The sequence below is a fragment of the Rhinoderma darwinii genome, chromosome 2 (genome assembly GCF_050947455.1).
Source record: "Rhinoderma darwinii isolate aRhiDar2 chromosome 2, aRhiDar2.hap1, whole genome shotgun sequence".
NCBI classification, from domain to species: domain Eukaryota; kingdom Metazoa; phylum Chordata; class Amphibia; order Anura; family Rhinodermatidae; genus Rhinoderma; species Rhinoderma darwinii.
Window position 1 is genome coordinate 302,271,674 of NC_134688.1, and position 27,507 is coordinate 302,299,180.

Consider the following 27,507-nt stretch of genomic DNA (forward strand, 5'->3'; position numbering starts at 1 on the left):
CACCAGTTCCTGCTCAGCAGATATAGAAAATATAAATTTTAAACCTTGGGCAACTTATTGGAATTTTTTCCTTCAGTGCTTCAGCAATTCTAGCTTTTCATATTTTCCTACCAAATGTTTAGAGTTGGATTTTCTGTATTGTATATCTGTTTTCACCAGAGCAACATGTTGTGTATTGTTTTAAAGTAAATAAGCAAATGTGTTATTATTTGGAACACTAAATATTTCGAATCTGAAGATGTTTTGGGCAACCTCTCTTACCTTAAAGTAGTCTTATACTATTGACTTACATCAGTTAACAGCAGTATAAGACCTGATTCACACGACAGGGTTTCCCGGCCGTGTGACGGCTGTTCATAAAACGGCCATCACACGGCCGCAGTAGGAACAATAGGCCCCTAATGGGGCTATTCACACAACCGATTTTTTTGACGGCCCGGCAAACCCAGGCGTCAAAAAATGGGACATGCCCTATTTTCGGCCGCTTGCCCGACACCCATAGAAGTCTTTGGGGCCGTGTAATACACGGCCATCACTGGAATGTGTCCCGAGTGATGGCTCTGTCTTCCGTCGCTCGCACTCTCTCCTTCTCCTCCTCACAGTGCGAAGTGCATGGGAGGAGGAGAAGGGTATTTTTTTGCTCCCTGTAGGAGCGGAATCCCCGGCCACAGCTTCAGCAACGCTGTGGCCAGAGATTGGGGATTCCGCTTCAGAAGTGCCTGACTTCAGTGTCCATATATGGATACAGTGACGTCAGGCACTTCTGAAGCGGAATCCCCGACCCAGTGGCCGGTGTTTCCGCTCCAGGAGAATTCCCTGACTTTACTGTGTCCATATATGGACATCGTGACGTCAGGCACTTCTGAAGCGGAATCCCCAACCCTGTGGCCGGTGTCTGCTACAGGAGAAGTGGCAAAAAAATTTGCAAATGAAATTCATCCGATTTTAAAACGGACAGGGAAAAAAACGGATGCAAAACGGGTCAAAAACGGTTACATGGCCCGGAACGGATGCAAAATGGCCGGGAAAAACGGACCAAAATGGCTGTTTTTATCGGCCGACACTCGGACCCTGTCGTGTGAATAGAGCCTAAGTGAGGTTGAAACCTCCAATATGTGTGATGCCAGTCTCAGCAGATCTATTGATGTTGTCCTAAACTCATACTAGGCCGCTTTATTACCATATTCTTGCACTTTAGGATAAGCAAATAACACTTTGCATTGTTTTCAGACCCCCACGGCACCTATATTTTGGTACATACATTTTCCACTATATTTAGATGTCAGAGGATAAACAAACATTCCAATAGACTTCGTGATTGTATAAATAGATTAGGTGTGTGGCCATTTGTTTTCTTTAGTAGAATAACTGCATACTTTCCATGTGACAATTCATATTTAATCCACGAAAACAATGGCAATCAAAAAATGTATTTCCCTATATGGTTAAATTAAAACAGGGTACCGGAATATCCAAGGACAAAAATGACTGATAAAGTGCATCTGGGCTAGTACGTGATTAAATCATTAATCCTTATCTGTAACTTTAAATAATGACAGTCACAAATATAATAAACAAAAATAAAAAAATCTGATGATTAAATGCGTTATCTAATGCACATTGATAGAATGGAATTTAACTGTTTGTAAATCTCTGAAATGTTATAATCCAGAAATGCATATAGAGGATGGTGTTCATGCAAAAGTTGAATAATTTGGTAATAAATTGAAAACTTTTCTCAACTTTTGATGAGCAATAGTTACATGTTCATTATAAAGTCGCATACAGCAGAGTGGTACATTGGTATAATCTCACAAATTGTACCGTCAGTATATTAGAGAAATATCAATAGTATTACAGTAAAACCTTTGTACTGCCACATATCTGAATTACATTTAAGCCGCCTAGGTTCAGCCTAACGTTTCAGTGTCTGTGCAATAGAATGATAGATTTAGGCTCTAATTACTGTATTGCAACATGGCCTAGTCTTGTCACATAATTGGTTATCGCTGCTCGGTCATCTTTTCCTGGTCTTATGGAATACCACATCAAGGTCTTATGCACACGGAATAGAGGCTGTACCGTGGCCCACGGCAATGCTTCTAGCGGGGATAAAACTCAATACATATGGCATCCAAAAAATCATGCTCATTTTTTTGTAGTATTTTCATAGTATACAGTATATGCTTTAGTAATGCTGACATTTCATAAATGTTGTATGAAAAGTAAGCACATTATTTTAGTAATCGGCATAATGTGCAGAACGCCTTATGTTTAATTTTTCACATATTCATTTTTTTCATCAGAATTTCTTGCGGAATCAGAATAATAAGACCAATTACAACTTAGTGTGTGAGACTTTACAGTTCCTGGATATCATGTGTGGAAGCACAACAGGAGGTCTTGGTCTTTTAGGTCTTTATATCAACGAAAAAAATGTGGCCCTTATCATCCAGACCTTGGAGACTCTTACAGAATATTGCCAAGGACCGTGCCATGAGAATCAGGTATGTTCTGTGTTATAGTTTTAACTATGTTACTATGGAATTTTCATGAATGGTAAACACAAATATTTTACAGTTTAATTAGGGCTGGGCGATTTTGCCAAAAAATTAAATCTAGATTTTTTTCTACCCTATGGGTGATTTTCAATTTGAATCTCGATTTTCTTATTACTATTAAATAAACAGAACAAAAATACCAAGAGATAATTTAATTAATTATTTTCTTAATATAAATAACATTTTAACTTATATTACTATAATAATTGTACATTACTTCACAACTTTTAACGTCTGCAAATAAGTTTTTTTTAAAATCAGAAATACAATTGGAAAAATGTATACCTATTTGATTATAACTTCTGTTAACCTGTTGTCCGGCAGAGTTTTAAATAAATTATATTAAGCCGGATTCACACGACCGTGATTGGGCTATGAAAAACGGTCCTTGTGTCAGCTGATTTCCCAGCCCGACCACGGTACACGTGAACGGGAATCCTGGCATCATATTTATTTAGGCTACTTTCACCCGACCGTGAAAAAAAATGGCCATTAAAAACTGAACAACTATCAGTTTTTCATGGCAGTTTTGCATCAAAATGTCTCCAAATTTTCATCCATTTCCAGTCCGTCTGTCCGTTTTTAATGGTCATTTTGTCATCCATTTCATAGTCGTTAAAAAACGGATAGATTTCATTTGTCAGGGTTTTATTTGTCCCAACCCCCTGAAAACACCACAGTGCCCATGTAAATATTACCACAGTGCCCATGTAAATATTGCCACAGTGCCCATGTAAATAATGCCATAGTACCCACATAGCCAGTGCCCACATAGTGCCACAGTTCCGACTGTAGATATATCTACAGTGCCCACTGTAGATATTGCCAATGTGCCCACAGATAAAGTGCCCCGGTGCCCACATAGTGCCCACATATAAACTGCCACTATGCCCACTGTAGATAGTGCACAGTGCCCAAATATAAAGTGCCACAGTGCCCACTGTGGATAGTGTCATAGTGCCACAGTGCCCACATATGAAGTGACATCGTGCACACATAGTGCCACAGTGCCCATGTAGATCGTGCCACACCCTCTGTAAATAGCGCCACCCCCGCTGTGGATAGCGCCACTTTAGCTCCCTCTAGGAGTGGAATCCCCGGCCAGAGCATTTCCGACGTTCTGGCCGTGGATTCCGCTCCTAGAGAGAGTCCCTGACGTCTCCGTCCCTCTAAGGGCGGAATACCCTGCCAGAGCGTCAGCAACGCCCCAGGAGTAGCCCCTGACGTCACTGTCCATATATGGACAGTGACATCAAGGGCTTTCCCAAGACAGGAGTCCCCGGCCAGAGATCTTGCGATACTCTGGGCGGGGACTCCCCTTTTAGAGGGCTATATGGACAGTGACAACAAGGGCACCTCCTGAAGCAGAATCCCTGGCCAAAGGTTGGCGACGCTCTGACAGGGGATTCCGCTTTAAGAGGGAGCCCCTGACATCATTATCCATATATGGACAGAGCCATCAGGGACTCCCTCTAGGAGCGGAATCTCCAGCCAGAGCATCGGCAATGCTCTGGCCGGGGATTTCGCTCTTAGAGAGAGCTACGGTGGCGCTATCTACAGGGGGTGTTGGTGCTATTTACAGGGGGGTGGCGCCACTATCTACAAGGAGGGGTGCTATTTACAGGGGGTGTGGCACTATACTAGGGGTCCCTGCTTCCCCACAGAACTGCTGTTCCACATTGTATCATTTTGATCAGTACAGAACAACTGTTCAGTGGGGAAGCGGGGACTTCTAGCACCATATATGACTATGATGCCAGGAGTCCCGTTCACATGTACAGTGGTTGGGCCGGGAAATCCAGCCGACACACGGACAGTACAGGCAGAGCAGGGACAGAAATGGGAGCAGATGAGGGGATGGGGTGCAGCTTCTCAGGTGGGGCAGACCCGGCAAGTGACGAGGCGCAAGGCAGAGCTTCCTCCTACATCACGGCGCGAAGGCACCACTAGGGAATCGATTCAACGATTAACAGTTAATCCAATCTCCGATTTCTGTTAAAAAAAAAACAGAATCTTTAGAGGCCTTGAGGGCGAATTAATCTAATTAATTTGATTAATCTTCCTGCCCTAAGTTTAATACATATATTGTAAACGAGAAATTACTGCTTTATATTTTACAGTGGTACTGATTTAGACTATAAAACTGCATTAAAAGTGCTCTTTGTGAATAAGACCAAACACTTTATTTGTTAATGCACGTGTGTTTTTCTTTATAACTAGTTCTACTTTAAAAGGACCTAACATTAAAATAAAATATCAGTAGAAGTACAGATGTCGAGCCCCCCACAGTCACTGGAATGAAGGGACAGAAGCCCCCCTCTGTGCGCTGTGCCTCTTTGGGTGTGATTGGCTTTGTTTAGCTGAGAGTTGAGCTGAGCAGTGTACGGGCTCATAGAAAGCTCTGAACTTCACCACAAACGCCCTAGCTGGCTTAAGACTACTATTACACGACCCGACATGGGCCATGTAAATGAGCGCCAATTATTGAGACAGCTTGTCGATCGGCGCTCGTTTGCTCCTATCACATGGAGCAATGGTTGGATATGTATGGGGACGAGCGCTCGTTACTATGATCGCTTGTCCCTATATATTTTCATCATGTCGGCAGCACATTTCCCTGATTATACAGGGAGATGTGCCGTTGATAACGATGATTTTTAGTTCTGCATAAAAGAGCAGATCAGCCGATGAACGAGCATTTGCTCGTTCATCGACTGATCGTTGCCATGAAAACACAGGGCAATGATCGGGAATGAGCGTTTATACGAACGCTCGTTTGCCCAATCATTGTCCAGTGTAATTGGGCTTTAAGTGTGAACGATGCAAAACTACTAAAAAATACAGTTATAGAGGTTCATACATGATTCTAGAATAGCTTTTAACAATTATAAATAAAAAAAATTGCAGTGTGGAAGACACCTACAATTACTCTGTGCAAGCCTGTTATGTGTGAATAGGAATTCATGAATCCAATTCATGTACATGTAACATTTGGTGACTAATTTTTTTCATACAAACCTACAAACTTGTTTTACTATTCTTTGTATTTATTTTTTTACTGTAATAAATGGCTTCCGTGTCCATTTACATAGATACATAGGTTAAAAAAAGACACAGATCCATCAAGCTTCAACCTTTCTTAATCATTTGCCAGTCTTTCATTGCTTGATTAGTTGTAACCCTCAATGTTATTTGTCTAACCCTTTCCTAAATGCTCACATAGTATCTGCCATTACTACCTCTTGGGGTAGGCCATTCCATAGTTTGACTACTCTAACTGTAAATAACTCTTTCCTATATTAATGTCTGAAGCGCCTTTCCTCCACATGCAATGAATGTGCCCTGGTTCTTTGGACAGTCCTTGTAAAGAATAAACCATGTGCTGGTTCTTTTTATTGACCACACATACAGTATATTTATACATTTGTATATTCTTTTTTGTGCAAATGTAACATCTGCATTTCTTTTTACAAGTATAAAGAAGAAACATTTTTACATTGAAACAATCAGCAACTAAATACAATAAAGACCCCATCCTTGAACACCACTTTGAGATACTTAGGAGCTTACTTCATACGGATGTATGGATTTAATGTTATGATAGACCTGCATGTAGCAATCTTCTAAGATCCCTCTAGTAGCCTAGACCAATATAAGAAATGTGTTAAGCTTAATATTACTACTTTGTTTTACAGACCTGCATAGTGACACATGACTCCAATGGCATTGATATCATAACAGCTTTAATTTTGAATGACATCAGCCCTTTGTGTAAATATAGGATGGACTTGGTTTTACAGCTGAAGGTATGGTATATAAAAAACTACAGAGTAATGAATATTAGGAGAGGCAATATAATATACAATATCTAAATGCCTGTGAAGCGTCCTGTGTCGGAGATATAACATCTATTGCTTGGTAATACCATTTCTTTAGTAGTTCGTCCACATGGTGGTACTCTTTTGTTGCAGTGTTTAGGCTATATTTCATGCTTGGCATAGAAGTACTATAGGGCATTCCGCCTATAATATTAAATGCCATCATACTTAGATTTATAGGAAGGGAACAGCATCAATTATTTCTGTTCTGGTTAGGGTAATCGATTTGTTATCCATTTCGTTTGCTGTCTGTTTAATGTATGAGAAATAGGATCGTATTCATTCCAGAATTAAATCATGGATTTGCTGAAGAGTTGTTGTTTTGTGGACTTCATGAAGCTGTGCATAACAAAAGCCCTTTTCAAAAGTCATTTTTAATGATGAATCTTAAAGACCAGGCAGGCCTAGTATTAAAGATTTATATTTTTCAACGCTTGTTTGTAAGCAGGATAAATAATGCACATGCAATCACTAAACAGGTCATGCAGAATAATTATATCTGCGTATTTTACTAGCCCATCTACTACTGGCCAGTTGCGACCTCTATCTCAGAAAAAAAGGAAGGTTTATGTATTTTTTTATTTTTAAATTTATGGTTTTCTTGAAATTTTTAAAAATAAAACAATACAAATCATTTCGATATAAAAGAGAGAAGCAAAAATAACAAACATAAAAAAGGACCCCTGACAGAAGATGAGGGCCACGGCAGGTTGGTGGTATAGATTCCTTAATAATACAGTAAACAGAATCGTACACTGGCGACATAATGAGATCCATGGACGAAAATGGTAGAAGTCCTACACTGGACGGTATACAAAGATTCCAGGCAATCAGCCTTTAGAGAAGCAGTATTCTCTCCACCAGTGGGTTAGGTACAACAGCTTGATGTGGCATATCACCTCAAAGGAAAAAGGTAAAGGGTGCAGGAAAATAAAGTGGGATATAACCTCAAAGGAAAAAGGTAAAGGGTGCAGGAAAATAAAGTGGGATAGAGAAAAGAAGACAGATAGGGGGACCGTGGAAGAACCGTTTTTTAATTTCTGGGCACCATTGTAGAAAGACGGCTGCATATGTGGCTGTGTATATAATTGGCGAGTACTCCAGAAGCGGAACATAGCATTGGGGTTGTGGGCGAGGTCAAGTACGGCCTTTGCCTACTAGAGTACGATAAGTGGTGGGCGATTTGAAGGCAGTCCAATGGGACCACGTGTTCATTGAACGAGTGGAAGCCTACATGGTGAGGGCAAGGGCTGGGCGATTATGACCTAAATCAAAATCACGTTTAATTGAACATGTAACCTAAAATATGATTAATTATTTTTAGGCCACACCCTTTTTGCATGCCACGCCATTTAATTAATATAGATCCCCTGAGCCTGCTGTATACTACTGTATATAATATACCCCCTGACACTGCCCCTCACACAGTATAATGTCCCTATAGCTGCCCACACACAGTATAATGCCCCCACACAGTATAATGTCTCCATACAGTGTTGAAATAGTGCCTAATAAAAATAATAAAATACACTTTTACTTAACCCCGTTCCAATGATGAGTGGAGGAGATCCCTTTGCTCCTCCAGTCTGTATAGGTAATTGCATATTTTCAAGTTCCGCTGCACTTCTGGCGTATACCGGAGTTTCAGGCATCCTATTGGTCCACCGTGTCCTCAATGCCCACCCCATTTACTTCTAGTTTAGCCTCAATACCCACGTGCAGCGGCGAGCGTACAGTGTCCACCCCAATGGATGGAGTTATATACAGGTTTGATGGGGGTTATATACAAGTATGATGGCTGACTGGTATATACAGGGATGATAGGGCTTATATACAGGAATAATGGGGGTTATATACAGGGATGATGGGGATTATATACAGGGATGATGGCAGACTGGTATAAACAGGGATAATGGGTGTACCTTTATATTACCCCCATCATCCCTGTATAATGCCTGTATCATTCCTGTATATAACCCCATCATCCCTGTATATAACCCCATCGTTCCTGTATATAACCCCCATCATCCCTTTATATAACTCCCATCATCTCTGTATACAGGTGCGTTGAGCGTCCAGCATTATACAGTGAATAGTAGAGCAGGGTACTGACGTTCACCTTCTCTACTATAGGATTAAACTGTATCTGCATCCTGAGGACGCAGATACAGTTGGAACCAGAGGGGAAAAAAACAAAACGATATGCGCAAGATGACCTCGGTTATCTGCACTGAATTTCAGTTTCAGGATTTGCAGATTGTTCGGTCATCAACTGCTCCATGATAAGAACATATAATAGAGAGTACAGGAGGCAGCCTTGACATGCGTGCCATTGCGTATCATGAAGGGTGTAGAGAGGGAGTTATTCATTTTCAACTGGGCAGAAGGGGACCAGTAAAGAGCCAAAATCTTTCTGGTGAAGGAGGGGCTCAGCTCAATATGTTGGAGGTAGCGATGGAGGGCAGGCTAGGCAATTCTGCCTTCTCGCCCTCTAGTGACAAAATCATAAGGGGGACTTGGTGAGTTTGTGAATAGTGGATAATATCCAAGGTTTTAAAGAGGCTCTGTCACCACATTATAAGTGCCCTATCTCCTACATAAGGAGATCGGCGCTATAATGTAGGTGACAGCTGTGCTTTTTATTTAAAAAAACGATCTATTTTCACCACTTTATTAGTGATTTTAGATTTATGCTAATGAGTGTCTTAATGCCCAAGTGGGCGTGTTTTTACTTTAGACCAAGTGGGCGTTGTACAGAGGAGTGTATGACCCTGACCAATCAGCGTCATGCACTCCACTCCATTCATTTAGGCAGCGCATAGGGATCCTTTTAGATCACTATGTGCTGTCTTATACTAACACATTAACAATACTGAAGTGTTTAGACAGTGAATAGACATTCCACGGGATGTGTATTCACAATCCCTGCACTTCGTTACTGTTTCTGTGGTAGTTACAGCAGAGCAAAGCGTTCGTCCCGGGTCACATAGCAAATTGTCTAGGCAGGCAACAGATGTTCGTCATGGGTCAATTAGCAAGAGGTCAGGGCAGGCTGATCAAAGGTACAGCCTGAGGTTACAACACAGGAATCGAAAAAACTAGATAACACAGAAGCTCTAGGAACACTGAGAACACTAGAGGAACCAAATTGCTTTGGCAAGGAGTGAAGAAAAGGGAGGACCTTAATTGTCCAGGGAAAGCTGGGTAGAAATAATGTCCCAGAATAGAGCGGAGCTGGAAGGAGAGGAGAACCCATTGTAATGGGAAGGACTCCTGGGAGGCCATAGGAGTTGGAGAGGTGGAGTTGTTTTGGGGCTTCCCATAGAGGAGCCAGGGGACCAGTGGGGGATATTCCAGCAGGCAAGTGTCCATGTTGGGATTGAAGAGGCATTTGAAGTATAACCCCTGTTGGCTAGGGCATGGGGGGTCTATGGCCCCTGTACTCATGATCCAGAGTACTCAGGGTTTGTAATGGTGGTTGCAGGGTTCTGTCTGGTGGCGGGCCCAAATTGTTTTGCTGGGCAGGCTGATTCTGACCAGGGCCTGACCAGGTGCTGTCTGGGGCCTCAGGATGAGGAAACCTGTTGAGGGCCCAGCTACCATGACCGCAGAAGCTGTGCTTTGTTAGTAGAGGGACTGGGGGTCGCCTCCACCTGATCCTCCATTTCCAACACAAGGCACTGGACCGGGATATCTAGGGAACATGCCTCAGAAGGAATCGCTGGTTCAGAGAGCCGTCAGCCCTATACAACCCTATACAATGTCTATTCACTGTCTAAACACTTCAGTATTGTTAATGTGTTAGTATAAGACAGCACATAGCGATCTAAAAGGATCCCTATGCGCTGCCTAAATGAATGGAGAGGAGTGCATGACGCTGATTGGTCAGCGTCATACACTCCTCTGTACAACGCCCACTTGGTCTAAAGTAAAAACACGCCCACTTGGGCATTAAGACACTCATTAGCATAAATCTAAAATCGCTAATAAAGTGGTGAAAATAGACAGTTTTTTTTAAATAAAAAGCACTGCTGTCACCTACATTATAGTGCCCATCTCCTTATGTAGGAGATAGGGCACTTATAATGTGGTGACAGAGCCTCTTTAACTGTGTGATTGCGGGCCCCCTGACCTAGCACAAAGCCCACTTGGTCTGGATGTATTAAGGCAGGTAGATGTGGATTTAACCTATTCGCCAAAAGATTTGAAAAAAAATTCAGATCTATAACTGTCACAAAGCTGAGGGTCTTTGCCTGGTTTAGGGAAGACCGTGACATGTGCTAATGTGGAATTGGGTGGGAAGGGCATATCTGAAGAAATGGAATTGAAAGATCGTAGAAAAGGCGACAAACGTTCGGCCAGAGCTTTATCAAATTTAGCGGTGTAGCCAGCTGGCCCAGGACTCTTCTCCCCCTGAATATCCTTTAAGACAGCTATGATTCCTGGGGTGGTAAAATCCTCTTCTTTTCGGAAGTCTCTGTGGGTAGACGGGTGAATGGAGAAGGAGGATAGTCCTGGGCATGAGATGGTGGTCGGGAGGGAGCTGGAAGGTTGTAGCGAGCTGAATAGTAGGTGTGGAAGGAGTCAGCAATCTCAGGTGCAGTATGAACTATGGGCCAGAGGAAGATGTAGGTGATTAAGGATCTGCACCCGCATCTCTGGAGTGTTAAGCCCCGTAGCATTGAAAGAGGCTATAGTAAAGTCAGCCATATGTATACATGAAGAGGCAGCCTGGGAGCCGTCTGGATATATAAGACAGGACAGAAGTCCTGGACTTCCACTATAGGGAGGGGGGGGGGGGATCTAGGAAACGAGAAAAAGAAAACCTAAGAAGACATAAACAACAACAAAAAAGGACTAAGCAAGTAAATTTGAGGGACCCTAGGGCTTCCAAGGACACCTGGAATATGTCCGGAGTTTACATGTACAGTGTCTTTGCGATAGTATTCACCACATTGGTGTTTACCCGGTTTTGCTGCATTACAACCTAGAATTAGAATAGTTTTTAAATTCGATTTTATGTAATGGATCTGAGAAAATAGTCCAAATGTTTACAGTGGAATGAAAAAATTATCCCTTCGTGACGGCCAACTTAACAGGTGTAGTTCCAGTAAGCGTGGTCTGGTAAAGGTCCAGGCAGGAGGCAAGGTTCGTCCCGGGTCACATAGCAAATTGTCTAGGCAGGCAACAGATGTTCGTCATGGGTCAATTAGCAAGAGGTCAGGGCAGGCTGATCAAAGGTACAGGCTGAGGTTACAACACGGGAATAAAAAAAAAACTAGATCACGCAGAAGCTCTAGGAACACTGAGAACACTAGAGGAACCAAATTGCTTTGGCAAGGAGTGAAGAAAAGGGAGGACCTTAATTGTCCAGGGAAAGCTGTTGGCTAGGGCATGGGGGGTCTATGGCCCCTGTACTCATGATCCAGAGTACTCAGGGTTTGTAATGGTGGTTGCAGGGTGCTGTCTGGTGACGGGCCCAAATTGTTTTGCTGGGCAGGCTGATGCTGACCAGGGCCTGACCATGTGCTGTCTGGGGCCTCAGGATGAGGAAACCTGTTGAGGGCCCAGCTACCATGACCGCAGAAGCTGTGCTTTGTTAGTAGAGGGACTGGGGGTCGCCTCCACCTGATCCTCCATTTCCAACACAAGGCACTGGACCGGGATTTCTAGGGAACATGCCTCAGAAGGAATCGCTGGTTCAGAGAGCCGTCAGCCCTATACAACCATGGTGGCCGGGATGGCTTGCCAACATCTGAGGCGAAAGCCAGGGTGGAGGAGGGCACCACCCCCCACCCCACAGGGTCAGGTAAGATCATGGGAAGGGAAGGGTCAGGCTGATGGGCAGGTGTAGGAAGAGCCAGGCAGTCAACTTGAGTAGAAGCAAGTTTGGAACCTGTGTAGGAGCCATCATGCCAAAATAGGCTTCAATATCGCCCAAGGGAAAAAAGGGACGAGTAGGGAGTCTTGTCTGAGTCTTTGAAGTTTCTTTCCCCATAATGGATAGCAGAATCCCAGTGGATTAGTTAGCAGGTAGTAGACGAGCTCAGGAATGCCTGTCATCACTCTCTAATAGTCACGCCCTTCCAAGGATGGACTGTATTCTGAAAGACATATAAAATCCTAAATATTACATGTTTAATCCTTGACTTAATATAAAAAAATAAAATTTAGTATTGTACCTTTGTTGTTTTAGTGCTCTCTTTGTATCCTTCAGCATCTCCTCTTGTTTATGGATAAAATATAAAATCAGTTTGAAGTTGCATAATCTGGTCTGTCCCCTATAATGCCAGTTGGGCAGTGTAGTCTGGACCTTCCTCTATTACAACAAATAAAACCCCAAAATATCTCAACTCAAAAAATCCATATACCATACAGACCAAATAGTCCAATTACAATCTTTATTAATCCATACATTTGTACAAACTACCCCCCCCCCTACAAATATATACAAAAAGTTTAAAAACATAATTAAAAACCCAGTCACATAAACATTAAGACACAGTATATGTAATAGTGGCTCATTGGACTAAGTTCAATTTCTAGAACAAGGTCCTAGGTCTAAAGAGACCAAAGGGTATATATAATCAATGCAAAGATAAATCAATTACCTGTGGCTGGCATAATTGCAGATGGAAAGTTCACCTAAGGAGACACCTGGATGCGCGTTTTCACAACCTTCTATTACAACAGTCTGGCTGTGTAGTCTAGACCACCCTACATAACAGGTTCTCAACCTGTTGTGCGAGTAAAATTTACATAAAGAAATTAACAACAATACAAGTTATACAAAACAAACAATTGTTTATAAGGCATTGGCATGAAATATTTCAGTCAGAAAAAGAAGAAAAGCAAATGACTGTAATACACAAGGGATACTTCTACGTTCCTAAGTTACTAGACCCATGGAGTAGTAAAGACAAAAAAGAAGAGGAAGAAAAGAGAGAAAAAAAATTATAAAAATGAAGGGGGGAGTGGAGGAAGAAAAGGGGAGGGGTGGGCGATCGGAACATAGAGTACAGCAAATGGAAGGGAATGTGAGATTTGCTAGAGAACCAAATAAACCACAACAGTGCTAAGGACATTCAGGTCAGTGGGCAAATGAGTTAGGACTCACTGAGAAGATCTCCAACTAATAATAACATGTTTGGTGAAATTAGTCATAAGAGTCAGTAATGGAGGATGTTACATTTTCCATAAGCATGTGATCATTGACTTTAGAAATCCAGAGGGACAAGGAGGGGGTGTAGTTTGTTTCAATTTTAGCAGAATGCATTGATGTGCTACCATCACTAAAAAGCGAAGCAGCGAGCATTTGTATGTCTTGATAGGAATATCGCAGTGATCGAGAAGGAACAAAGCCAGGTCCACGGTTATGTTAGTACCTGTGACCTCCAGGATCACGCCCTTAATTCCATCCCAGTATGATGTTAACAGTGGGCAGGACCAAAATGTGTGGAAAGGGGTATCATGTTTCGCACCACATCTCCAACTTAGGGGAGAGACTGTTGGGAAAAGTGTGCGTAGTCACACTGGAACTCTATAACAACGAGTCAATAGTTTGTAGCTGGCTTCTTGGTATCGAGGGCTAATAGAGGCCTTGTGGGTCAAAGAAAGAATATGAGTTTGTTGGGCGGGGATGAGAGAGATGCCCCGATCTGATTCCCATTGCAGCAAGTAAGTAGGAGGGGATTGGTTAGGAGGATTCTGAAAAAAATTATGAATCGCTGAAAGGGTGTGCCGGATCAAACCTGAACCCATGCATAGCTCTGTAAATGGGGTCTTGGAACTTTGATATATGGCTGGAGCTGGTAGAGTGGTACAAAAGTGCCTGAGTTGTAGAACTCTACAGTGTCCAAAGGGTTTAGGGTCAGAAAGCAGAGACAATTCAGGGGGCGAAAGCCATTCCATCCCAGAGAGCAAATGTAACGCTCTAAACTTCCCTACTGAACTCCACAAATGGAAAACTGGGTATTCCAGACCGGGGAGAGATTGGATTATCTAGAATAAGGTAAAGGGGGGAGTGTGAAGAAAGGAGGAACGTCCTCACTGAAGCAGTCGTACAGCATGATAGGGTAGGACCAATCGTAGGGTGTTGGCGGAGACGTTTCAAGTGCTCACGGCACCATAGCTGAGCTACGCCTAGAAACATTAAGACATACTTGCCTAGCAAATCAACAAAAACAGAAGTCTGGCAATGTACTCTGGAACATACAGCTGTTGATGATCTTATCTCATAGGACTTTTGTATATTCTTTTCATTATTTTTATGTTTTTCCCTACATAATCTCCTTCATTTGTAAATAAGCATAATATGCAAGTTTTTTCACTCACATGTATTCAAATAATATTTGTATAACATTGCACTTTGATGTAAGGGCACAGCAAATATTAAAAGATTAGCATAACTATATAGGTTCCACTCATCTCTCCCTGATGCAGGATTCAGTCCGAAATCGCATTCCGAGTTCCATTGTTCTGCTCCATCATAGGAGCAGAACAACAAGAATACAGGAAGCGCCAGATCCGTTGCATGGCGAAAACCAACGCTTCCCCACAGAACTCATTGGGGCTAATTTATCAACCTTTCTACGTCAGTTCTCTGGTGTAGAAAAGTCGCCAAAAGTCACAATTTGCACCTTTATATATTGCCCCTTGTTACTTTTTTGTAAAAAGGGGGAGTGGCTTTGGGAAAGGGGCAGGGCCATCGCTGTCTGACAAATTTATTATAATTTACACCAGAAGACTGGTGTAAATTATAGTGGAATTTCACACTATGGGGCATAGCAAGGCACGTACCTTGCCCTACTAAGACCAGCCTGCCCCCCCTCCCTTTAGACAGTTTAAAAAAATAATAATAATAATAATAAAAAATAATAATAATATATATATATATATATATATATGTATACATACTCACCTCAGCGCTTCTCTTCTTCCCTCTGGGTCCCCTCATCACAAAAATGATGGAGTCTGCGACGGAGTCACATAACGAAGCCTCTAACTTAGGCCCCATGCACACGACCGTAAAAAACCTCCGTTTTTGCGGACCGCAATTGCGGTCCGCAAAAACGGAGCCATTCACTTTCATTGAACACTGACACCTTTCCGTAGAACTACGGAAGGGTGTCCGTGCCGTGGAAATGTTCCAGGAATTATGGAACATGTCCGTTCTTTCGCATTTTGCGGGCCGTGCTCCCATACTTTGTATGGGAGCACGGCCCGAAAATGCGGCTGTCAGTCAGCGGCCGGCCGTGCCCGCAATCGCGGGCCGTGATTGCGGGCACGGTCGTGTGCATGGGGCCTTAGTTGTGAACAGAGCCTAAGAACTTCCTCCTCATATTACAATCCCTGGCAACTAATGTGTAACTGCAGAGGCTGGCATCAGGCATTGTATCTGGCACTGTTTGGGGACATATTTTTTTTGGCACCATATGAGGGGCATTGCAGCTGGCATAGTATGAAGGCCCTGGTTGGTGACAATAGTTGGGGACACAGGCTGACACTTCAGGGACACTGTGACTAGCATTATATGAGGGGCATTTGTGGCTGGCACTGTTTTGGGGTACTGTTGCTAACACTGTTTGGAGAGCACTTTAGCTGGTATTGTTATAATGGAACTGTGGCTAGACTTTTATACCCATGGCAGTTCCTTTCTCATGCTTTTATATGGTAATGGGACTCCTCTGTTACTTTTTTCAAATTCTTTTGATTTGCATTAGAGGATACATTATCCCATATATTAAATATTATATCCGCTTGACTTCTTACAGGACAATGCCTCAAAGCTGCTTTTAGCTCTTATGGAAAGTCGTCATGACAGTGAGAATGCAGAAAGAATTCTTATTAGTCTACGACCCCAAGAATTGGTAAGCAAGTCCTCACAATAAATTCTTTTAGAGCTCAACTGCCTGATGGTATAGACATAATGGCCGACATTTAGTATGAAGTTCATGCCAGGTTTTGATATGATGATGTCAAATGATGACGTGCAGCATTTTAAGGTAAAGCTGGCAACTGTTCTTGTCAATCACTAAAAAGTGGGTGTGGTCTCCCAAAGAGATGCAGTTTAGGCCACATTTATTATGTGGAATAGGAGGAAATGGTGCAAATTCTGCATCAAATCGAACTCTGCTCAGAGAAGGTGTAAATTGTATTTCCTCACTGGTAGACTTAACCCTTTAGTGCACCATGACGTACATGTACATTACAGTGATCAACAGCTGGATGATTGACAGCGGAGCTCCCGCTGTAATGCCCAGCTTCAGAGATAACTACATTCCTGGCCATATAACTCTTTAGATGTCAATGGGGACTACGGCATCTAAGGTGTCTGACAATCTATTAGCCTATTGGAGACCCCGTGACACAGTTGCAGGGCGCAGATGGGTTGCTATGGCAGCTGGGGGCCTCACAAAGCCCTCCAGGTTGGCCATAGATTTGTGTCTATTAAATTGCCTGTCAGTGTAATACTGATAGGCAATAATGCTTTGGAATACTGTGTATTCCAAAGCATTATAGAAGCGTTTAATGAATCACTGCTTCAAGTACCTTAGGGGTCAGAAAATAATAATTTTAAACAAGTTGAATACAGTTTAACCTCTTTTTTTCGTTTTTCCATTTTAGTTTTCTCCTTTTTTATTTTACCGTCAATATAGCCATATGTGGGCTTGTTTTTTGTGCGCCAAGTTGTAGTTTGGGAATGGGGTATAAACAGTGATTCCTCCATTGTTTTTTGGGCTTCGTTTTTATGGCGTTCACCATGCAATAAAACAATATGTTAACTTTCGTCTGCGGGTCAATACAATTACGGCGATACCAAATTTATATTGTTTTTCCTATGTTTTACTACTACTATTACATAGAAAAACTAATTGTTAAAAAAAAAAAATTGTGTTGCAATATTGTTAGAGCCTTCCTTTTTTTGTTTTTCCATGCATTGAGTGGTGTGAGGATTTCTGTTATGCGGCGCAAGCTGTAATTTTTATTGGTATTATTTTGGGGTACATAAGACTTTTTGCTAACTATTTTTTTTTTTATGACCCTTGCTATGTGGGTCAATTAATGATATATTGTAATAGCGTAAATTTTTACAGACACAGCGATACCAATTATGTTTTTTTTTTTTTATATTGCTTTTGGGGGAGAATGGGAAATGGGGGGTTTTGAACGCTTTAAGATTTTAAAAATGTTTGATTTAATTGTTTTTTTACCTTTTTGTATTAGTCCCGCTAGAGGATCTGAAACAGCGATCTACTGCAATACTTATGTATTCCTCCTAGAAATGTATAATACATTGACAACTGGGTATTGCCATTCCCCTTCTCAAAGGGGCGTGTCCCTACACATCTCACTCTTGGAATTTGTCAATTTATTCATAAATATTCAGATTAATATAGAAACTTACATCTGACATTTTTTAATTAGGTGGATGTTATTAAGAAGGCCTACTATCAAGAAGATGAAGGAGACAGCTCTGAAGTGTCACCAAGTGAAGTTGGACATAACATTTACATCCTTGCTTTGCAGGTCAGACCTCGTGACTATAATTATTATTTATTTTCTTTATTGCTTACCATTTTTCCCCTTTACTATGCTAGTATTTCTGTACATAGTCTATTGAATCAGTTACACTACAATGTAATCACATTACATTATGATTATTTTATTATATGAGTTCTCAGGTGATCTAAATTCAGTCTTTTACCTTTATAAAAAGCACAATATTTTACAATTTTGTTCTGTGTAAATTTATATGCTTTTGTATAAGCTGCCAACACAAACTATATAAACGGTTTCATGATAGCAGCAGGGAGGGGAGGCGGTTGTACACAGCAGAGTAAATGCTGTTAGATAGGGAGGAGAGAACCATAATCAGCAAGTAAGTGTGGGGAGTTTCAGGTGGGTTGGTGGGATATTTGTGTTTGTTAGAATTTTTTTTATCCTCTCTCTCCCTGCCGTCCGATTTCTCTACAAGAGTTACTATGTGATGGACAGTGATGACTCGTGTGATATGCTGAAATGTTAGAGGTCTAGCTGAGAGACCCAAGAGGGTAGCCATTTTTCAAATGATTAAAAATTATATACCTGGTATAGTGTGCTTGTTAGAAGCCCAATTGACAAATGAAAAAAACCAAATGCTATCCAGGAAATGTTTTGGCTCAGAAATACCTGGTGTATTCAAATTATTCAAGGGGGGGGGGGGGAGCGTGCTAATACACAAATCGTTGCAATATAAAATCCTCCACGAATAGGTGGATGTATTTGGAAGATTTATCTTTCTAGATATTCAGCTGGGTGTTCAGAGATTAATCCTGGCTTTTTTGTATATTCCACCTCTGTTTTCACTGTACGTTTTGACTGAATTGTGTAAATTTTTATTAGATAAGAGAAATACTCCATTATTTGCTCTAGGTGATTATAACTGTGTTATGGAATAAGACGCTGATAGGCTAAGACTAAATTATAGAGGAGAATCAAGACCTGAGACGTTGTTAAAGAGACTCTGTCACCAGATTATAAGTGCCCTATCTCCTACATAATCTGATCAGCGCTGTAATGTAGATAACAGTGGTTTTTATTTTGAAAAACGATCATTTTTGAGCGTGTTATGAACAATTTAATTAGTTTCTTAATAGACAGCGTCATACAATTCATTCATATTTAGCTGTACTCACATACTCCAACATTAACTTTGCCGAAGTGTCCTGAGAGTGAATAGACATTGCCTCCGACGCTTCGGTAAAGTTTCTGTGGGACTTACTCACAGCACAGCGTGATCTCATGAGTTCAAGTTAATGTGGGAGTAAGTGATAGCACAGTGTGATCACGCGAGATCACGCTGTGCTGTGAGTACAGCTAAACATTAATGAAGAGAAGTGTATGACGCTGATTGGTCAGCGTCATACACTTCACTTTACAATGCCCAGTTGGTAAAAAGTTAAAAAACACCCAGTATCCTATTAAGAAACTAATTAGCATGAATCTAAAATTGTTCATAACTTACTCAAAAATTATCGTTTTTCCAAATTAAAACGACTGTTATCTACATTACAGCACTGATCAGATTATGTAGGGGATAGCGCAGTTATAGTCTGGTGACAGAGCCTCTTTGACCCCCTCAGGCATGAGCCTGTTTTGGCCTTGTGGACGCAGCCAATTTTTTCAAATCTGATGTGATGTGTCACTTTGTGGTAATAACTTGGGAATGCTTTCACTTATCCAATCGATTTTGATATTGTTTTCTCGTGACATATTGTACTATATGCTAGTGGAAAAATGTGATCAATAAATTCAGTATTTGTTTGTGAAAATCACCAAATTTTATAGAGAAAATTAGCATTTTTCGAAATTTAAATGTATCTGCTTGTAAGACAGATAGTAATACCACACACAATAGTTACTAATTAACATTTCCCATATGTCTACTTTATGTTGGCATCGTTTTTTGAACATCCTTTTATTTTTCTAGGACGTTACAAGGCTTAGAACATTAGCAGCAATTTCTCACATTTTCAAGAAAATTTCCAAAACCTATTTTTATAGGTACCAGTTCAGTTCTGAAGTGGCATTGAGGGCGTTATTTATTAGAAACCCCCATAAGTCACCCAATTTTAAAAACTGCACCCCTCAAAGTATTCAATACAGCATTTAGAAAGTTTCTTAACCCTTTAGGTGTTTCACAGGAATTAAAGCAATGTAGAGGGGAAATGTACAAATTTCTTTTTTTTGTCGGAAAATCCATTTTAATCAATTTTTTTCTGTAACACAAAAGGTTTTACCAGAGAAACGCAACTCAATATTTATTGCCCAGATTCTGCAGTTTTTAAAAATATCCCATATGTGGCCCTAGTGTGCTAATGGACTGAAACACCGGCCTCAGAAGCAGAGGAGCATCTAGAGGATTTTGGGGTTTCCTTTTTATTAGAATATATTTTAGGCACCATGTCAGGTTTGAAGAGGTCTTGTAGTGCCAAAACAGTGGAAACACGCCCAAAAAGAAACCATTTGGCAAACTACACCCCTCAAGGAATTCATCAAGGGGTATATATAGTGAGCATTTTAACCCCACATGTTTGTTGCTGGAATTAGTCCGTAAAAATGAAAATCTAAATTTTTTTATGGCGGTCACCGTGCGGGATAAATTACATTATATTTTTATAGCTCAGGCCATTACGGACGCGGCGATACCAATTATGCATAGTTTATTTTATTTTTTTCATTTTTTTCTAATAATAAAGGACTTAAGGGAAAAAGGGTGATTTTTAAAAAAAAAATATTATTTTGAAATTTTTATGTTTGTACATGTTTTGTGTACCTTTTTTTTTTTTAGTCCCACTAGGGACTTGAAGATCTAATTGTTGGATTGTTGTTATAATACCCTGCAATACTTATGTATTGCAGGGTATTATACCTGTCAGTTACACACTGACAGGAGGCATATTAGATCCTGCAGGACCTAATCGCCTTACATAGACTGCAGACCGGAAGCCTTTATTAGGCTTCGGTTGCCATAGCAATTGCCCCACGCAACAATCGGCCCCCGCAATCGCGTAGCGGGGTGCCGATGTTGCTATAACAACTTAAATGCGGCGGTCGCTATTGACTGCCGCATTTAAGGGGTTAATCGGTTCGCTCTGTTGCAGCAATACCCCATTTGTGGTGATAAACTGCCGTTTGGGCCCATGGGAGGGCTCAGAAGGAAAGGACCACCGTTTGACCTACTGGTGCTAAGTTATGTATGCAGAAGACCCTGAGGTACCAGTACAGTTGAAACCCCCGAGAAGTGACCCCATTTTAAAAACTACACCCCTTAAGACATTCATCTAGCGGTGTAGTGATCATTTTGACTCCACAGGTACTGTGTAAAAGATAATGCGCAGCAGATGGTGCAGAGTGAGATTTGCAATTTTCTCTATATATATGCCATGTCAGTGTCCGATATATTGTGCCCAGCATGTGCCACTGGAGATATACACCCCATAAATTGTAATGTGGGTTCTCCCGGGTACGACAATACCCTACATGTGGCTGTTATTAGCTGCCTGGGCACGCAGCAGGGCTCAGAAGGGAAAGATGAGGGGGATAAGCTGTGCGGAGTGCGTCAGGGTAGATTAAAAATCGAAGGTATGTATGATAAATTTTAAAACACTTTCATACAGAGCCCTGGTTTTTCGGGACACGTGTCACATTGATACATCGTGTCCTCCCTTATCCCCCTCTTATAGTAGACTTTGCACCTCTTTTGACTTTTTCCCTTCTTGCCAGTTTGGGGAACTTCTCCTGGAAAGTGTTGCCCTGGTACGATGCGTGTGGCCTCGCTTCCAGAAGTACTGGGTGCCCCCTTCTTGGTCCCTAAAGATTAGGTTCTTGAAAATGATGTGCACGGCCCGCTGCTTAAACCACACCGCATGGCGCTGTAGGGCTTCAGGACTTGATCTGACAAGTCCACACCTCCCATGTACCTATTGTAGTACAGTCTGGTTTGGGGGTCTCTGTACTGGTACCACGTACGGGTACATGGGTACTGGTGTGGCAATGTATTGTTGTCAATACAAGGACATTTCTTTTATCCTTGTACTTGACACACAATATGTTGCTGCTAGATTGTGCCCTGCTCTCACCCCTGAGTGTTTGGTCAAGCAGAGTCTTAGGGAGGCTTCTCACATTTCTTCGAGCAGTGCCGCATGCTGCAGTACTTCTGGGAGAGAGGCACTTGAAGAGTGGGACGCTGGTATAAAAATTATCCAGGTAGAGGTGGTTACCCTGGTCCAGCAGTGGGTGCACCAAATCCCACACAATTTTTGCATTAACTCCCAGTAACGGGGGGGGGGGGCATTCTGGGGGCTGAATACTGCTGTCCTTCCCTTCATATACCCTATATTTGTAGTTATACCCTGATGCACTCTCGCACAGCTTATACATCTTCACGCCATACCTTGCCCTCTTACTCGGCAGATACTGGCGGAATTGAAGCCTCCCTATAAAATCTACCAAGGACTTCTAGGGGGTGTATGCTTGGGAAAACCGGGCACTGAAACGGTCTAATAGGGGTCTCCGTTTATACAAACGGTCAAAATTTGAGTCATATCGGGGTGGGCACTGCTCATTATCAGTATAATGTAAGAAGTGAAGTATTGCCTAATTTTATTTTTTTTAGGTTTCAGTTCAGTTCAAAGTATTCACAACAGCATTTAGAAAGTTTATTAACCCTTTAGGTGTTTCACAGGAATTTAGAGCAAAGTAGAGGTGTAATTGACATATTTCTTTTTTTTTGTCAAAATCCTTTTTATTCCATTTTTTCCTGTAATACCATACTCAATACTTATTGCCCAGATTCTGCAGTTTTGAGAAATATCCCACATGTGGCCCTAGTGTGCTAATGGACTGAAGCAGCGGCCTCAGAAACAAAGGAGCACTTAGTGGATTTTCAGGCCGCCTTTTTATTAGGCACCATGTCCGGTTTGAAGAGGTCTTGTGGTGCCAAAACAGTGGAAACCCCCCAAAAGTGACCCTATTTTGGAAACTAGGGTGCATGCAGCTTTTTGATCAGTTTTTATTGTATTTTTAAGTCTGGGTTCACACGACCATGTTACGTCCGTAATGTACGGAACGTATTTCGGCCGGAAGACCCGGCCCGAACACAGTGCAGGGAGCCGGGCTCCTAGCATCATAGTGATGTACGATGCTAGGAGTCCCTGCCTCGCTGCAGGACAACTTTCCCGTACTGTAATCATGATTACAGTACGGGACAGTAGTTCCACGCAGAGGCAGGGACTCCTAGCGTCGTACATCACTATGATGCTAGGAGCCCGGCCACCTGCAGTGTGTTCGGTCCAGGTCTTCCAGCCGAAATATGTTCCGTACATTACGGACGTAACATGGTCGTGTGAACCCAGCCTAAGAGGTGTGGTGACTAAAAAAACAGCAATACTACTATTGTTTTTTTATTGTATTTTTTTTTTACAGCGTTCGCCGTGCGCTATAAATGACATATTCACTTTATTCTGCGGGTTGATACGATTACGGCAACACCAGATGTTTATAGTTTTTTTTTATGTCTTAAGGCGTTTGCACAATAAAATACTTTTTGTAAAAGATCATTTACTTTTTGTGTTGCCTTATTCTAACAGCCAGAACGTTTTTATTTTTCCATCAAGAAAGCCATGCGAGGACTTGTTTTTTGCGTAACGAACTGTAGTTTCGATCAGAATCATTTTTAGGTACATGCGACTTTTTGATCTCTTTTTATTCCATTTTTTGGGAGGTGAAGTGATAAAAAATTTGTAATTCTGGTATGGTTTATTGTTTTCTTTTATGGCGTTTACCGCGCGAGATAAATAATGAAATAATTTTGTAGTTCAGGCCGTTACGGACGCGGCAATATCAATTATGTATAGTTTATTTGTTTATCTATTTTTATTAATAATAAAGGGCTGATAAGGGAAAAAGGGGGATTTTTACTTTTATTACTTTTGTTATTTTTACACAACTTTTTTTTACTTTTTTACTTTGTTCCACTTGGGGGCAGGAGGCCCTGATCGCTATTCTAATACACTGCACTACATGCGTAGTGCAGTGTATTAGAGCTGTCAGCTACTCACTGACAGCAAGCATAGTGGGTCCTGACTTTGGGTGGATATTTGTAGAGCAACCAATCCTTATGGGAAGCAATAGGCTTGCTTTAATAAAACAAGCAATACTTTATAAAGAATAGATATGGTCTTCGGATCAAGGGAATCTATTTCTTTCGTACAAAAGATTAGGTGTGATATCTGAGCACTCACCTATAATGTTTTTGATTAAAACAATGCTTTTTTGTTATCTTGCCTGCGGGTTTCCACTCAATCCTCATTGGTCAACATTGATAAAAGAGCAGGATGTCATTTGTAAACAGTTAATTGAATTTATAAATTCGACTCCGATAGAAATTGTATGGGATATATTTAAGGCATTTGCTAGGGGGTTAATGAAGGGTCATATAAATGGATTGAAATTTTTTTTTTTTTAAAACCAGAAGATGAAGCCAAGAATCGAGTTCAGGAATCCGAATCAATATTTATTCTTAGAAGGGATGAGGAATACCGTAGGGATTGGAATATAGCACTAGGAATGTATGAACATATACAAAAATGTGAAGCCCAAAATAAAATGCTTTTTCAGGATCAAAGGCAGTATGTTGATTGGGGAAAACCAGGCAAATTTCTGGCAAATATGTTAAAAGGTAAACAGCACCAAGGTGGAATATCAGTAATTAGAGATAAAAATGGAAGAATATGCAGAAATCAGAAAGATATTGAATATAGGTGTTTAGAGATTTTTATTCTAATCTATACACTGCAGTATATAAGGGGTCAAGTACAGAGATAGAGAATTACTTAGATGAGATAGTATTGCCTAGGTTGACCCCTGAACAAAGTTTGGAGTTTAATACTAAGATTACATTGGAGGAGATATTAGATGTTATTAAAGGGATGCCAAGCATTAAAGAGGCTCTGTCACCAGATTTTGCAACCCCTATCTCCTATTGCAGCAGATCGGCGCTGCAATGGAGATAAGAGTAACGTTTTGTTTTTTTTAAAAACAAGCATTTTTGGCCAAGTTATGACCGTTTTTATATTTATGTAAATGAGGCTTTCTAAAGTACAACTGGGCGTGTTTAAAGTAAAAGTACAACTGGGCGTGTATTGTGTTCGTTACATCTGGGCGTTTTTACTATCACAGATTTATAAGAGATTAAAAAGCAAGTCTAGTGGGGAGGGAAACCAAAGGGGAAGGGAGGAATGAGAATATCTTTTTGGGATAATAGATGACAATGAATGGAAAACAAATTAGCAGATGCACTGGTAAATTTGTATTGAATAGGTCACATAGAATGTCACAATATTTTATTATACACTGTTTGTATTTAACTCCAAAGAAAATTAAAAGGTTTTTGAAAAAAAATTCCAGGAAATCCATCAGATGTGGGATATCAGAGGCAGATTCTCTCACTTGTTTTGGAATTGTCCTACGGTTCACCAATTCTGGGTAAAAGCTCTGTTATGTATAGAACAAATTTTGGGAGTTAAATTTGTGTTCTTTTTGGTTAGCTGTGGTTTGCGCCTCCCATGGATGCCATTTTTGGCCAGTGTCATTCTGATTGTGGAATCATGTACGTTGACTTTAACAGAGGCAAGTGAGACCTGCAGTTCCTTAGTTGTTCGGCTGGGTTCTTTTGTGAACTGAATGAGTCGTCGACGCGCTTTTGGTGACATTTTTGTAAGCCGGCCACTCCTGGGAAAGTTCACCACTGTTTTAAGTTTTCTCCATTTGTGGATAATGGCTCTTTCTGTGGTTCGCTGGAGTCCAAGAGCCTTAGCAATGGCTTTGTAGCCTTTTCCACACTGGTAGATTTCAATGACTTTGTTTGTCATCTGTGTTTGAATCTCTTCAGAATGTATCATCATGTGCTGCTTTATGAGAACTTCTAACCTGCTTTCACATTTTCAGACAAGTTTTATTTAGTGTATGTTTAGATTCGACAGGTCTGGCACTAACCATGCTTTGGGTGTGGCTTGTGAAATTAAACCCAATTGTCAATTGAATTTGGTTATCTGATTGATTTAGTTGCTAAGGGTGCAATTTGGCATATATTTATCAAGTGTCTGAAGGGGAAGCATCTATTGCGTCATTATAAAGTGCTATTTCAGCTTCAAGGAATGGTGCACGCTGTGTTGCTAGTCTGCATATACGCGCTCATAATCCACTGAAAATGCGCACATCACAGTACAAGTTGATACTGTGTATCTCTGCCTGGGTAGGTGGACTAATGTAAAGAGTAGGTGAGTATGTTCATGTATAGGAAAATCCGTTAAACACCAGAAGTGAGGATTGAGACTTGCAATTTCCCTCTCTATAGTGTACAGTTATTTCATGTAAAGGTGTATCATTTTGTATATGTTGTTTTGTGTTCTTAAATCTACTCAATCCATAATAAGAGGATGTCATAAAAATGTTATGTCTTAATATTTTCTTGTAGCTGGCACGTCACAACAGGCATCTACAACATCTTTTAAAGCCCGTCAGTAGAATTCAAGAAGAAGAGGAGAGTATCTCTAATATGGTAATACTATGTTTATTTTGCTTGTCATGTTTAAATTTATATAAATGTGACTAACCATCCACATAGTTGTCTTCACATCTATTAATCCTCCTACTGATTATCCTGAGACGGGCAAGAGGAAAAGGCCATTACTATTTTGCACAAGCAAAAGCTACAATAACAAAAGTGACATCTTTTGTTCGTATAATTGGGGGACTCAGAGGACCATGGTTATAGGCTGCTGCCACTAAGAGGTGGCACTAAGCAATAAAAAAGTGCTAGCTCTTCCGGCACAGGCTATACCCCGCCTTCAGACACGGAAATAGTCAGTTTTAGCTTAGTGTCCATAGGAGGCAGACCACCCTGCTTCTACAGATCTTATCTGCTTTCAATATTTTATTTTTTTTATCAAAATTTTAGGCCGCAGCTCCATTTGACCTTCTAAGCCCAATCAGCCTGCTCAAGGCAGGTGCATCGCAAATTCAGTCCACGACTTCCCTGTGGCCTACTAGGCTGCACACAGTCTCTCTCCACTTTACACCTCTAGGTGGGCGGTCAACTTCGCGACCTCGTGATCTGGCCACTCCAGGGATTTTCGGCCTCCTGAGCGAGATTCCAGTGGTTTGGCAGAAATACCTACAGTATATGAGGGCAACACTAAATGTTTGGTGATAAGGCATAGCCAGCTTTTAGAGACCTGGGGTTTTAACCCCAGGGCTTCCTTTACATTGGGCTTCCTTTACATTGGTGTTGGTGTAATGTTTTTTTTAAGGGAGTTCTCTGCCTTTCCCTAGGGTGCTGTCGCCCCCATGTTCTCTAAGGCCACATGCACACGAACGTGAAAACGCCCGTAATTACGGGCCGTAATTACGGCACGTTTTTACAGACCCATGGACTTCTATTGGCCACGGGGACCTCCCCGTATGCTTACGGGAAGGTGCCCGTGCCGTTGAAAAATATAGAACATGTCCTATTTCAGGCCGTA

At 41.3% G+C, this 27,507-nt stretch overlaps 1 protein-coding gene and 1 long non-coding RNA gene across 2 annotated transcripts in view; one reads left to right on the forward strand and one right to left on the reverse strand.

Annotated features, from left to right (window-relative positions):
- ITPR3 (inositol 1,4,5-trisphosphate receptor type 3) overlaps window positions 1-27,507 on the forward strand; it is a 244,458-nt gene that overhangs the window by 166,336 nt on the left and 50,615 nt on the right. The window contains exons 42-46 of the mRNA XM_075853510.1: window positions 2,307-2,507; window positions 6,257-6,367; window positions 16,213-16,308; window positions 17,867-17,968; window positions 26,460-26,543. Of these exons, the coding sequence (XP_075709625.1) occupies window positions 2,307-2,507; window positions 6,257-6,367; window positions 16,213-16,308; window positions 17,867-17,968; window positions 26,460-26,543 (594 nt within the window). The remainder of the gene's footprint in view (window positions 1-2,306; window positions 2,508-6,256; window positions 6,368-16,212; window positions 16,309-17,866; window positions 17,969-26,459; window positions 26,544-27,507) is intronic.
- LOC142743107 (uncharacterized) overlaps window positions 1-27,507 on the reverse strand; it is a 37,241-nt gene that overhangs the window by 532 nt on the left and 9,202 nt on the right. The window contains exon 2 of the long non-coding RNA XR_012881498.1: window positions 13,051-13,176. This is a non-coding gene — a long non-coding RNA (uncharacterized LOC142743107). The remainder of the gene's footprint in view (window positions 1-13,050; window positions 13,177-27,507) is intronic.